General features: G+C 43.0%; 1 protein-coding gene across 1 annotated transcript in view; it reads right to left on the reverse strand.

Annotated features, from left to right (window-relative positions):
• LOC104219033 (subtilisin-like protease SBT6.1) overlaps positions 1-15,420 on the reverse strand; it is a 28,034-nt gene that overhangs the window by 7,715 nt on the left and 4,899 nt on the right. Inside the window, exon 4 of the mRNA XM_009769668.2 lies at positions 14,171-14,323. Within this exon, the coding sequence (XP_009767970.1) occupies positions 14,171-14,323 (153 nt within the window). The remainder of the gene's footprint in view (positions 1-14,170; positions 14,324-15,420) is intronic.

The raw sequence follows: 15,420 nt of genomic DNA on the forward strand, positions 1-15,420 counted from the left end.
TTATTGTTTGTTGTTGTAAAATCAAAAGCTTGCACAGGGATTACCAGGCGAGTTCCTAGCTTTTGTAGCCATAAAATAAGAAAATATCCCCCCAACACCCCAAGGAGCTGGAAGTCATCATAACATCCTAGAAGAAATAATATTATCCCACTAAACAAGCCAACGGTGCCCTGAAATTCAGCTTTTGAACAAAACTATTTTTGGAAATTCTGATTTTTACCAAAAAATAGACTACTCTTTTTTTTGAATTGATAACTTTTGTATATATTAATAACATCAGTACATAGGTTGTACTGAAAACCAAATTTACAAGTAGGTGGTAAGTAGATGTGCTGGTGTGCAACCTCGCAAGATCCTAGTATGTCTACGATTGTCAATGTATCTTCTGTGTAAATCTGTTTACACTAAAAACAAAAAAGAAGAATACAATTGAGTTTGATCTTCTGTACTGGGTTGCTTCTATCTTCAAAACATCTAGCATTCCTTTCCCTCCAAACTGTCCACCAGATACAAGTCGGGACAGTCCTCCATCTATCTCTGTTAGTTGCTTCAGCACCAGCTTCTTCCCAACTATAAAGAACTTCATTATCCTGCATGGCATTGTCCATGAAATACCCCTAAGACTAATAAAGATTTTCCATAGTTGGTCTGTTGTCTTGCAATGTAGAAATAAATGGCTAACAGTCTCAGCGTTTTCCCCACATAGGAAACATCTTGAACACAGAGAAATTCCTCTTTTTATGAGATTATCCTGGGTTAATACAGCCTCCTTTGCTAGTAGCCAAGAGAAACATGCTACCTTATATGGAATCTTTGTTCTCCATATATGCTTCCATGGCCAAGCATGCATCTATCTGAAGATCATTTTGATTCAAAATCTTATATGCATCCTTCACCTGATAGACCCCTCTGTTGTGCCTCTGCCACCAAAGTGAATCCACCCCTTCCTGTAATCCTTTAAATGCCTCCAACTCTTTGTAGATGTCAGCTAATCTTGTTATCTCCCAGTCATTCAACTATCTTCTAAGAGTGAGTTCCCATCCTTGATAACTCCACATATCAACTATTGTTTTATGCTGGTTTTGTGCCAAACCAAACATATCGGGGTATCTTTCCTTTAGGCATCCATGTCCCAACCAATTATCGTTCCAGAATGATGTGTTCCTTCCATTGTTCACTCTTATGGAAGAGTGAATCTTCATTATAGGCCAAAGTTCTCTGATGGATTTCCACACACTAACTCCATATGATGTGCTGACTTTGTTTGACACCCAGTTATTTTCCTCACCGTACTTAGCTTTGATCACTTTGCTCCATAAAGTTTGAGGTTCTTGAGAATATTTCCATAGCCATTTCATTCTAAGAGCCTTGCTTTGATTCTTCAAATTTCTTATTCCTAAACCACCTTGTTTTTTGGCCATTATGATGGTCTTCCATTTAACTAAATGGAAGACCTTTTTCTCCTTGTTCCCTTGCCAAAGGAAGGATCTTCGGAGTTTGTCCAGTCTTTGTATGATTCCGGCAGGAATTGGGAACAAAGACATCAGGTAAGTAGGAAGTGAGTCTAATACTAAGTTGATTAAAACTAGCCTACCCCCCACTGATAGGTATTGCAATTTCCATCTTGACAGCTTCTTCTCACACTTTTCAATAACTGAATTCCAGATCTCTTTGGATTTGGATCTTGCACCAAGAGGCATCCCAAGGTATACAGTAGGTAGGGACCCTACTTCTACTCCCATTATCTATGTCAGTTGCTCCATGTTATTAACTTCATTAATGAGATAAATATGGCTCTTTCTCCAGTTGATGTGTAGTCCCGAAATTCCCTCGAATAAGACCAAGATGATCCTTAGAAACCTAAGTTTCTCCTCTTCAGCGTCACAGAAGACTAGAGTATCATCAACATACTGAAGATGTGTGATCTCTAGACTGTTTGCCCCATTCCTGTGAACCTCGAAACCCTTAACCCATCCATTGACTTTGACCGTTTTAATCATGTTGTTCAGTCCTTCCATGGCTATAATGAATAGAAAAGGAGATAAAGGATCACCTTGTCTTAGACCTTTGTGTGCATGGAAGAAACTTTCGGGAGATCCATTTATGAGAATGGAGAATGTAACAGTAGATATGCAAAATTTCATCCAACTGATTCATTTCTGCCCAAAACCCATTTGTTCTAACAATTTCAGTAGAAAGCTCCAGTTGACATGATCATAAGCCTTCTCAATATCTAGTTTGCATAGGATTCCAGGTTCTTTCTTTTTGATTCTTGAATCCACAACTTCATTAGCAATCAACACTGCATCTATTATTTGTCTTCCTTTGATGAAAGCCATTTGTTGAACATCTACTAGTTTTCCTACCACCCTCTTAAGTCTTTCCGTCAAGACTTTTAAGAGCAGTTTGTAGAAACTCCCTATCAGACTGATTGGCCTGAAATCTCTTAATTTTTTCGCACCTGTCTTCTTTTAAATCAAGGCTATGTATGTTGCATTGAAGCTTTTCTCAAACATATCCTGGGAATGGAAGTTGTTGAAGGCCTCCATGATGTCGTGCTTCAAAATATCCCAACACTTAATGAAAAAACCCATTGTGTATCCATTTGGACCTGGGGCCTTGTCAGTTGCACACATCTTCAGACAGCTCAGGACTTCTTGTTCCTCAAATTTACTCTGTAAAAACTCCTCCTCTGATTCAGAGATTTTGGGATTGTTTTCGAAATTGACTGTCGGTCTCCACTCTTCAGGTTCTGTGTATAACCCCTTGTAGAATTCAATGATCACATTCTTTATTCTGTCTGGCTCATCTACTGCTTCATCTTGAATCATTAGTTGATCAATATTGTTGTTTCTCTTGTGTGCATTGGCAGTACGATGGAAAAACTTTGCATTCCTATCCCCTTCTTTGAGCCACAGAGCTTTTGATTTCTGTCTCCATGTACTTTCTTCGTTCTTGAGGTGATCCTCAAACTCCATGAGGGTAGCTGCCTTCCTCACTGATTCCTCCTCTGTCAGAGCTCTTAATTGTTGTGTTGCCTCAAAACCTGCCAATTGACTCAGCAATTTTGATTTTTGCAATCCCAGATTTCCTTTACAACTTTTGCTCCATTTTTTTTAGCTTGCCTTTGAGAGCTTTTAATTTGCAAGCTAAAATATAGTCTGGTCTTCCTGAAAATTCAAAAGATGTCCATCAGTTTCTAATTCTGTCATCAAAACCTTCCACGTTCAGCCACCATAGCTTGTTCCCAGGTACCACAGCATAAAGCCACTGGTGAATGTTCAGAAATCAACCTTTGTTGAAAAGTTTGCTTGATATTTCTGAAGCTTTCATCCCATTCTTCTGAAATGAGAAATCTATCAATTCTAGAAGCGGTTGTATGATTATCCCCTTTGAACCAAGTATAGTAGCCTCCTTCGAGTTGAAGATCCATCAACTCCATGTCTTCTATAAAATCCGAGAATGCCACCATCTTTCTGGACCTCCTCGAGCATTCCCGTTTTTCAGAAGGGTACCTTGTGACGTTAAAATCACCACAGACTACCCAAGGGCCTTCCATCAATCCCCTCACTGCACCAATTTCTCTCCATATTGTTCTTCTTTCTATTCTGCAATTTGGAGCATACACTCCTGTTATATAACATTGAAAATTTTGTAAAAGAGCCTCGAACTTGCATGTCAAAGTGTATGCACCCGTCTGTAACACCTCCCCTTTCCATACTCTGCAATCCCATAGTAACAAAATCCCCCCTCTCGTGCCGCTAGCTTCTAAACATGCGTACCTCACCCATCTTCCACCCCAAATTTGATTGACTATTTCCTTGATATCCCCCTCCACTTTTGTTTCCTGCATACAAATAATGCTGCCTTCCAATTCAGCACTTGACTTTTTATGATCTCCCTTTTCTTCTTGTCATTTAATCCCCTTACATTCCATGAAATTAAATTGATCTTCATATTGCAATAATAGATAGATCTCTTCCCTACTCCTTTTCCCATCACTCTTGAATTTGACATCAAAGAAGGTTAATCCTTTTAATTCCAGTGAGCCTTTGAACTCTTCTAACTTGTCTGCAACTGTCAATTTGCATTAGTAACTACAATGCTTCTTCTTTATGGCCTTGAAAATCTATCATGTGACTGAGCGAGAAACCAAAATCGAGGGCCCAAAACCGAAAGAGTTTAGGGGTGAACGAAATGCTCAAGATGTAGATAACTTCCTTTGGAAGATGGAGGACTACTTTGAGCACCTTAACATCGTTGATGAGGCTGCCAAGATCCGTGCAGCAACGATGTATCTTACCGACACCGCCATGTTATGGTGGAGACGGAAGAAAGCTGATATGGAGAAGGGCATTTGCACCATAAAATGCTGGGAGCAGTTCAAGTTCGAACTGGAGCGCCAGTTTTACCCACAAAGCGTTGTCAATGAGGCTCGTCGAAAATTGAGAGAGCTCAAGTAGACAACTTCTATCTGGGAGTATGTGAAAGAGTTCACCAAACTCATTCTTCAGATTCCCAACATGGCAAGCGATGACTGCTATTCTATTTCATAGACGGCCTTCAAAATTGGGCCAAACAAGAATTGCAGCGCTTGTGGCCCCTTAGGCGGGAAAATCAATAGTGAATTGAACGGGTCGGCACACACTCCCCCACTTGAAATGGTGATGTCCTCGTCGCCACAAAGTTTTAAGGAATTGGGAACTTGATCTTTGAACTGCCTTCTCTCCATAACACCCTTGTCTCCAAAGGGTTCCTTTGATGGATTGACATGCCCCACCCCAAGCAACTCTTTAGATTGCTTATTTGAATCCTCCAACTTCGGAAGTGCCATGTGTTTCAGATTCATGGCTGGCGATTTTGCTCCCAATGTAGAGTCCTTATCCTTATTAAGGACTCGTTGTTCGCCTTCACGCAAGGTGTTGTCAACCTTGGTCTCTGTCTTGTCAGCCAAAATTGTGGCGTCTTCCTTCTCGAAGCCCTTCACAATTTGCATTGCGGACAATTGACTATTAACTTGCGACACCCGAATTGTTGGTACCACACATGGACTCCTTGGATCATAAATGTAGATCTGGTCAAGATAAGGGCAAATGAATGTTTTAACCTCGGCCCCAGTACCAGATCGAACACATCGATGGGAGCGACAAAGAAGTTCACGCTCCCCAACCAAGCTCCTAAGTTGAGTTGTACATTGTGAGCAACTCCATATATGTTGGTGGGTTTGGAGTTTACTATCTTCAACACAGAACTGTTGGGACGGAACGCAAGGCCAAGTGACTTAGCTTTTGCTTTAGTCACAAAATTGTGTGTCGCACCGGTGTCCACCATAACGCGAACATGCTGTCCGTTCAGCTTTGCATCCACGAACGGGGATCCTTTCTTCCTCATCTGAGGGCCCTTGCCATTCGCCGTGTTGTCTAACGAACGACCCATTTTGGCAAGGTCAGGCTTTCTTTGGGCAACTTGCTTCAAAGTAGGTTTCTTTACCACAACTGCGCCCAATATCAAGTTGGCAAGATGAGCCAGATCCGGCTGTTGTTGAACTGCCTCCTCGTCTAGTTTCTCAACTTGGACTCTATCATCTGTTTGCCTCTGCTCGCCGCAATCAAGGCTCCAAATTTCTGTAAACTAGGGCAATCTTTGAAGCTATGACTAGGGTCCTTGCAGAGGTAGCAAGCATTGCGCGGACCAACTGCCTTCTTCCTTTGGGTGTACCGGTCGTGCCAATTATGTGCGTTGTTGCCTTCTTTGGAATTGCGGTCTGGGGGAGCAATTTGTTTGCCTTTGTCCCAATAATCGTGGTCTCTATCAGGTTTTGAAGTGGTTGTCCCTGGGTTTTGGGGCTTCCGTCCTGAAATCACTCAAGGATTCAGCCACCGCAATAGCTTCATCGACGTCTTGAACTTGATGCCGCTGCAATTCTTGTTTGGCCCAATTTTGAAGGCCGTCTATGAAATAAAATAGCAAGTCATCGCTTGCCATGTTGGGAATCTGAAGAATGAGTTTGGTGAACTCTTTCACATACTCCCGGATAGAATGGAGATAATGTTGATCTAGGCAACATTCGTGGAAGGGACGAGTCACCAACCCGGAAATCAAATCCGGCGGTAAACCAAAAAAGAGAGGAACGAGCAAGGCGCGAGATCCCGCTATAGCTACAACAAGTGAGGTACCACCCCCACAACAAGTTAGCCATGGTGCAGATAGAGGTTTGGCTGCACTTCCTTTGGAAATACGAGCAAACCTGTTCGAGGCGGTTTAAGTGCTCTAAACCAACGCCTTAAAGTTGTTGAAGAATACTTCTGCTCGCTTGAGTCTACTGCTCTAGAAGAACTGGGAGACGTCAAGGAGACTTTAGATCGTTTGATCGATGAGCACAAGGATGGACTGATCAACCTTGAGCTTAAGTTGACCGAGGTTGTATCAGCATTGCACGGGGAAATTAAAGCCCTAAAGCAACAACTGAAGGCAGTAAGGCTTGCTGGAGGCACAGATCATGTGACTGTCCGTGAAACCAAAATCGAGGGCCCAAAACCGAAAGAGTTTAGGGGCGAACGAAATGCTCAAGATGTAGAGAACTTCCTTTGGAAGATGGAGGACTACTTTGAGCACCTTAACATCGTTGATGAGGCTGCCAAGAACTGTGCAGCAACAATGTATCTTACCTACACCGCCATGTTATGGTGGAGACGGAAGAAAGCTGATATGGAGAAGGGCATTTGCTTCATCAAAAGCTGGGAGCAGTTCAAGTTCGAACTGAAGCGCCAGTTTTACTCACAAAACGTTGTCAATGAGGCTCGTCGAAAATTGAGAGAGCTCAAGCAGACAACTTCTATCCGGGATTATGTGAAAGAGTTCACCAAACTCATTCTTCTGATTCCCAACATGGCAAGCAATGACTTGCTATTCTATTTCATACACGACCTTCAAAATTGGGCCAAACAAGAATTGCAGCGGCGTCAAGTTCAAGACGTCAATGAAGCTATTGCGGTGGCTGAATCCTTGAGTGATTTCAGGACGGAAGCCCCCAAACCCAGGGACAACCACTTCAAACCTGATAGAGACCACGATTATCGGGACAAAGGAAAACAAATTGCTAACCCAGACCGCGATTCCAAAGAAGGCAATAACGCACATAATTGGCGCGACCGGTACACCCAAAGAAAGAAGGCAGTTGGTCCGCGCAATGCTTGCTACCTCTGTTAGGACCCTAGTCATAGCTTCAAAGATTGCCCTAGTTTACAGAAACTTGGAGCCTTGATTGCGGCCGAGCAGAGGCAAACAGATGATAGAGTCCAAGCTGAGAAACTAGACGAGGAGGCAGTTCAACAACAGCCGGATCTAGCTCATCTTGCCTACTTGATATTGGGCGCAGTTGTGGTAAGGGAACCTACTTTGAAGCAAGTTGCCCAAAGAAAGCCTGACCTTGCCAAAATGGGTCGTTCGTTAGACAACACGGCGATGGGCAAGGGCCCTCAAATGAGGAAGAAAGGATCCCTGTTCATGGATGCAAAGCTGAACGGACAGCATGTTCGCGTTATGGTGGACACCGGTGCGACACACAATTTTGTGACTAAAGCAAAAGCTAAGTCACTTGGCCTTGCGTTCCGTCCCAACAGTTCTGTGTTGAAGATAGTAAACTCCAAACCCACCAACATATATGGAGTTGCTCACGATGTACAGCTCAACTCGGGAGCTTGGTTGGGGAGCGTGAACTTCTTTGTCGCTCCCATGGATGTGTTCGATCTGGTACTGGGGCTAGACTATTGGGACGAGGTTAAAGCATTCATTTGCCCTTATCTTGACCAGATCTACATTTATGATCCAAGGAGTCCATGTGTGATACCAACAATTCGGGTGCCGCATATCAATAGTCAATTGTTCGCAATGCAAATTGTGAAGGGCTTCGAGAAGGAAGACGCCACAATTTTGGCTGACAAGACAGAGACCAAGAAGGACAAGGTTGACAACACCTTGTGTGAAGGCGAACAACGAGTCCTTAATAAGGATAAGGACTCTATATCGGGAGCAAAACCACCAGCCATGAATCTGAAACACATGCCATTTCAAGTGGGGGAGTGTGTGCCGACCTGCCCAATTTACTACTGATTTTCCCGCCTAAGGGGCCATAAGCCGAGTCAAACCTGGCTGCCAAATGCCAGGGAATCTTTGCACATGGAAGACACGGTCCCATGGCCCGCCAAGACAATCATGGCAGCCACTCTCTGCCAACAAGAACAAGTGTTGCACAGCTGGGTAAGACCACAATCTGTCAGCACCATCATGGGAGCCATTCTGGGCCAGCAGGAATTAGTGCACAGCAGCTGGACGGGGCCACTAGCAGAAAGTCTGCCAACATAATGATGGAAGTCACTTAGTACCAGCAGAAAGCTGTGCCACACAGATGGACGGATCCACTGCCAGCAATACCCATCAGTGGACATTTTTGTGTATAAATAGATATGCTTAGGCCTTGTTAGAAGGCAAATCTTACATACTTAGCTTGTACTTCCTTTTGTATATCAAGTAAATCCGAAAATTGGCCTTGGCCTCCAAACTCTTGTGTGTCTTCTGCTTCATTATCTTCCCAGCCTTGTGTATTGTGCGCTTGCTATTCCTTAAGCACGAATTTGTGCTTATTTCTTGGTTAGGACAAAAGCTAGGAGCAGCATAAAGGCTGTCTAGTTGTCCGCGCGTAGCTTACTGGAGTTAAGCCCATGACAAATATCTATTTATACACAAAAATATCCACTGATGAGTATTGCTGGCAGTAGACCCATCCAGCTGTGTGGCACAGCTTTCTGCTGGTACTAAGTGACTTCCATCATTATGTTGGCAGGCTTTCTGCTAGTGGCCCCGTCCAACTGTTGTGCACTAATTCCTGCTGGCCCAAAATGGCTCCCATGATGGTGCTGAGATATTGTGGTCTTACCCAGCTGTGCAGCACTTGTTCTTGTTGGCAGAGAGTGGCTGCCATGATTGTTTTGGCGGGCCGTGGGACCGTGTCTTCCATGTGTAAAGATTCCCTGGCCTTTGGCAGCCAGGTTTGACTCGGCTTGTGGCCCCTTAGGCGGGAAAATCAGTAGTGAATTGGGCGGGTCGACACACACTCCCCCACTTGAAATGGAGACGTCCTCGCCGCCACAAAGTTTCAAGGAATTGGGAACTTGACCTTTGAACTGCCTTCGCTCCAAAGGGTTCCTTAGACGGATTGACATGCCCCACCCCAAGCAACTCTTTGGATTGCTTATTTGAATCCTCTAACTTCGGAAGTGCCATGTGTTTCAGATTCATGGCAGGCGATTTTGCTCCCGATGTAGAGTCCTTATCCTTATTAAGGACTCGTTGTTCGCCTTCACGCAAGGTGTTGTCAACCTTGGTCTCTGTCTTGTCAGCCAAAATTGTGGCGTCTTCCTTCTCGAAGCCCTTCACAATTTGCATTGCGGACAATTGACTATTGACTTGCGGCACCCGAATTGTTGGTACCACACATGGACTCCTTGAATCATAAATGTAGATCTGGTCAAGATAAGGGCAAATGAATGCTTTAACCACGTCCCAATAGTCTAGCCCCAGTACCAGATCGAACACATCCATGGGAGCGACAAAGAAGTTCACGCTCCCCAACCAAGCTCCCAAGTTGAGTTGTACATTGTGAGCAACTTCATATATGTTGGTGGGTTTGGAGTTTACTATCTTCAACACAGAACTGTTGGGACTGATAGCAAAGCCAAGTGACTTAGCTTTTGCTTTAGTCACAAAATTGTGTGTCGCACCGGTGTCCACCATAACGCGAACATGTTGTCCGTTCAGCTTTGCATCCACGAACAGGGATCCTTTCTTCCTCATCTGAGGGCCCTTGCCCATCGCCGCGTTGTCTATCGAACGACCCATTTTGGCAAGGTCAGGCTTTCTTTGAGCAACCTGCTTCAAAGTAGGTTCCTTTACCACAACTGCGCCCAATATCAAGTTGGCAAGATGAGCTAGATCCGGTTGTTGTTGAACTGCCTCCTCGTCTAGTTTCTCAGCTTGGACTCTATCATTTGTTTGCCTCTGCTCGGCCGCAATCAAGGCTCCAAGTTTCTGTAAACTAGGGCAATCTTTGAAGCTATGACTAGGGTCCTAGCAGAGGTAGCGAGCATTGCGCGGACCAACTGCCTTCTTCCTTTGGGTGTACTGGTCGCGCCAATTATGTGCATTGTTGCCTTATTTGGAATCGCGGTCTAGGGTAGCAATTTGTTTGCCTTTGTCCCAATAACCGTGGTCTCTATCAGGTTTGAAGTGGTTGTCCCTGGGTTTTGGGGCTTCCGTCCTGAAATCACTCAAGGATTCAACCACCGCAATAGCTTTATCGACGTCTTGAACTTGACGCCGCTGCAATTTTTGTTTGGCCCAATGTTGAAGGTCGTCTATGAAATAGAATAGCAAGTCATCGCTTGCCATGTTGGGAATCTGAAGAATGAGTTTGGTAAACTCTTTCACATATTCCCGGATAGAAGTTGTCTGCTTGAGCTCTCACAATTTTCGACGAGCCTCATTAACAATGTTTTGTGGGTAAAACTGGCGCTTCAGTTCGAACTTGAACTGCTCCCAGCTTTTGATGGAGAAAATGCTCTTTTCCATATCAGCTTTCTTCCGTATCCACCATAACATGGCGGTGTCGGTAAGATACATCGTTGCTGCATGGATCTTGGCAGCCTCATCAACGATGTTAAGGTGCTCAAAGTAGTCCTCCATCTTCCAAAGGAAGTTCTCTACATCTTGAGCATTTTGTTCGCCCCTAAACTCTTTCGGTTTTGGGCCCTCGATTTTGGTTTCACGCACAGTCACATGATCTGTGCCTCCAGCAAGCCTTACTGCCTTCAGTTGTTGTTTTAGAGCTTCAACTTCCCCGTGCAATGCCAATACAGCCTCGGTCAACTTAAGCTCAAGGTTGGTCAGTCCATCCTTGTGCTCGTCGATCAAACGATCTAAAGTCTCCTTGACGTCTCCTAGTTCTTCTAGAGCAGTAGACTCAAGCGAGCAGAAGTTGTCTTCAACAACTTCAAGGCGTTGGTTTAGAGTACTTAAACCAGCCTCGGTGAGGTCCATCCGCACGTCTAAGCGACCTGAGGATGAACCATCACCTTCCTCGCCTTGGCTAACCTGTTGTGGAGGTGGCTCATATGTCATTCCTTCACTTGTTACGCCCAAGGCAGGATCTCGCGCCTTGCTCGTCCCTCTCTTCTTTTGTTTCTGCTTTCTTGTTGGTGACTTGTCTCTCCCACGAACGTTGCCCAGAACAACATCGTCTCCCTGGTTTGCCATGTCTATCACCATGGCTTTGATACCAATTTGTCACGGGCTTAACTCCAGTAAGCTACGTGCGGACAACTAGACAACCTTTATGTTGCTCCTAGCTTCAGTCCTAATTAAGAAATAAGCACAAACTCGTGCTCAAGCTAAGGCAAACACACAAATTCTGGAAGAACAATGAAGTAAAAGACACACAAGAGTTTGGAGGCCAAGGCCAATTTTCGGATTTACTTGATATACAAAAGTAAGTGCAAGCTAAGTATGTAAGATCTGCCTTCTAACAAGGCCTAAGCATATCTATTTATACACAAAAATGTCCACTGATGGGTATTGCTGGCAGTGGACCAGTCCAGCTGTGTGGCACAACTTTCTGCTGGTACTAAGTGACTTCCATTATTATGTTGCCAGACTTTCTGCTAGTGGCCCCGTCCAGCTACTGTGCACTAATTTTCCTGCTGGCCCAGAATTTCAGCTTCTGTTAAAAATTAGTTGGATGGTATCTCAAGCCACGCCCAATTCTATTGAAATTACCAAACTAAACCGTGAGCTATTTTGGGTTTATGACATTAACGAAAAGCTTCTTATGGCCTCAGAAAAGGATACAACGCATGTGTACATAGCTAAGCCTTTCCAAATTTCAGGAGTCAAAATGTTATGAAGTTCGTCTTAGGCATCAAACAGTGAGTTATCTTCATTGGAAGAGAAGGACAAATAACGAGCCAGATAACTTCCAGGGTTTTCAAATCGAATGATGATAAGTAAGAGCTTGCAAAAAACTAAGCTCTCATTTATACGCCTGTCACAATTCAAATCTCATCTCATAGAAGTTTCAACGAGATTTTGGTGACTGAAGTTGATCTTTCAAATAGCAACACGAGTGCAAGGATTTGCAGTATAAGATTTGTCATCCATGTCCTTATGTGAAACCTTCTTTTTTTGACACCTTATACTCTCAGGAAACTACTGGGAGATCTTAAGACGGCTACGTCTGCTATATTCTAGCAACTGAATACTAAGAGGGCTTGCTTCATAGTCACGGGAAACCATTAGCAGCATCAATATCCCATGAACATAAATCCAAGTTATTAGATACATAAAAGCGTTGATATTAAGTCTCTACCTGCATAAATGGTTATAAACCTGGATAAGAGCTTTATCTTTCCTGTTAATAAGGTTGTAGGTTTGGACAGTCTTCTTGGTAATCTGGGATGTCAAGTGGGAAAATTTTCCAACTAGTTACTTGGGTTTACTTCTTGGTGCTGCAAAGAAGGCTCTTTCAATTTGGAAAAAAATCATTGAAAAGACGGAAAAGAAACTTGCTAACTGGAAGAAACAATATCTATCTTTGGGTCCGTAGTCGATAGGTTCTAATTAACACTGTTTTGGAAGCTTTGCCAACTTATATGATGTCTTTGTTTCCTATCCCAGCAATGGACACACGACCTTAGACAAAATTAGAAGAAACTTTGTATAGGAAGGAAATAAAGAAAAAGAGCATACAATAATGTTAAGAAAGGAGGATGGTGGCTTGGGCGTAGGGGTGGCAAATGGGCTATTTGGGCTATATTTGGGCTGGTCAAGATGGATGACTCATTAAATGGGTGATTGCCACCCCTACCCAAAGTTCACTAGGGTTAAGATGGGCTAAACAATAGGTTATAACCCAACCCGCCCAAATTGACCCAAATCTTTGCAATAATCTCAACTTTTAAACAAGCATACATAAAAATTATCTTATGTTTTGGAATAAATGTCAATTCATGCCGAATTATTTCCTTCCTCAATTTGAATTTAGAATTTTATTTGATAGTTCTTCATCTTATAATACTAACAAAGATCAAAATAATTAGAAAATAGTAAAATTAGAACCAATATTTGGCATGATGTATGGATTGGAAATTCCTCTAAAGTTGAGAGCTCCTGATTTAATCAGTTTTGGTGTGGACAAAGAAGCTACAGTTGCACCGCTAAGAAGAGGTAATGATTGGTCTTTCAGTTTTAGAAGGGGTGTTTTGATTGGGAAGTCGAAGGTTCGCTACTAACTCTGGTTTCACTGGATGCTGATAAAATTGATCTCTTGGTCTGGAATGGACAGAGAAATGGTATGTTCTCTATCCATCTTGCTATAAATTTCTGGTATCAGTGGATCGTTTCCATTTGGCCTTGGAAGATGGGGATCCAAAGTGCCTTGTGAAGTTGCTTGTTGGATATTGGCTCATAATGAGTGCCAGGCACAAACAAATGTGCAGAAGAGAGATCTGCAACTATGCAGCAGATGCTTTCTTTGCGGGAAAGGAGTTGAGGATATGTCATGTACCATGGCACTTGTTTTTGCACTGTGACGTTGCTGGTCATCTATGGCAGCTCTTTCTAAACATTTTTGGAATCAAATGTGTCATCCCAGCAACCATAAAACAATTCCTTCACAGCTGGATGTTCTTCAGAGGAACCAAGAAGTTGAAACACATACGGAGCACCATTCGGGTTTTTTTCCGTATCCTCCAGCAAAAGGAATTTGAGGTGCTTTGAGGGAAAAGCTATTTCTCTCTATCTATATACATGGTAAACATATATATAAAAGGACTCTGTTACACAATTTGGATGTTTAAAAGATAAATATCCAACCCTCAAGGGTTGGCCTGGTGGCAATTGACTTGAGCCTTGGGGTTTGCTCCCTTTCAAGGTCTCAAGTTCGAAACCCACTGGGTGCAAACAATTTCTGAGGGCCATCGGACTGGATAAAACCTGAATTAACCGTGGTGCACTAGCGGGAAACTCCTTGCCGAGGGCTTGTGCACCCCCGGGATTAGTCGGGGCTCTTAGAGACTCGGACACCCGGTGCAAATAAAAAAAAAAGATAAATATCCATTACCTGAGCATCTGTGAAAACACGGAAAGCATATATCTCCGTGTCAGGAGCAAAACCAAGACATTCTTCATCCTGACCAGCAATGACACCAGCTACAAATGTCCCATGGCCTAGATTGTCGTTCAGCGTATCTTCGTTGGTCCAATTCGTGCGTTCCTGAAATATAACAGGTATCAACCCCAACCTATGCTAGAAATAGGGTATCAAAATCAACCCGTGTATGCTGGTGATAGGGGAAAGATGGCACCCAAAGATGTACATTAAAATGTACTCCCTCTGTTTCATTTTATGCACATTCTTTTCCTTTTTTAGTTTGTGCCAAAAATAATGACACCTTTCTAATTTCGAGAACTCTTTAACTTTAAACTTCCCATATTACCCTTATTGATATGCTCTTCTAGCCAAAGAAATGTCATGGCATGTTTAAGACCCACAAGTTCTAAGAATACTTCTGCTATGTGTCAAAAGTCTTTTCTTTCTTTTGATTGAAGTGTATGACCATCTCATCTAAAGATTAAGCTGTAAGAAAGAGCACACTTTTATTTACATAATAATGTCTTCAAAACGCCCCCTCATATGCAAGCTTGATTCTTTCTTCTTTTTTACGAGCCTAGTAAGTGGAAATTCTTATGATTAATAGGTGGTGGTGAGACTCAAACTTATACCATATGCCTGCTTCTGATACCATGTTGAAGTGTGTGACCATCTCATGCAAAAGCTTAAGTCGTTGGATAGCACAATTTTATTTACTTAAAGCAAAATAGCCTGATAGACACCTCTATTTGTTCGGTTATCCCGGCGCCCCCTACTTTATGAAGTTTCAACTAGACACCTCAACTTGATCAACATGAGAATTAAACTCCTTCGACTGTTGATCAAGTTTATGTGGCATTTATGTGCCTAAGTTGGACAAAATATGTGATAACTGCTATATATGCACACAATGGGCGTGAATCAATTTAAATACCATAATAAAATAAAAAAATAAAAAGGCAAAAGAAAGGAACCTTCCAACAACAGAAAAAAGGAAAAACCACTCCTTCCTTCTTCAAGACCCAACCCACTCACCCCTTCTTGAACAAATCACGCCACCCCCACCACCACCCATCAAGGCTCCTCCACCATGACCACCACCACCTCCAATATCAATTCAGCTTTCCTTTTAATCTCACTCTCGCTCATCTTTCAAAGAGAATCACCCATCCATCAAAAATTGGACAACAAAACTTATCAGAATAGAAAGAAAAATACTT

Source organism: Nicotiana sylvestris, chromosome 7, assembly GCF_000393655.2.
Source record: "Nicotiana sylvestris chromosome 7, ASM39365v2, whole genome shotgun sequence".
Taxonomy (NCBI): Eukaryota; Viridiplantae; Streptophyta; class Magnoliopsida; order Solanales; family Solanaceae; genus Nicotiana; species Nicotiana sylvestris.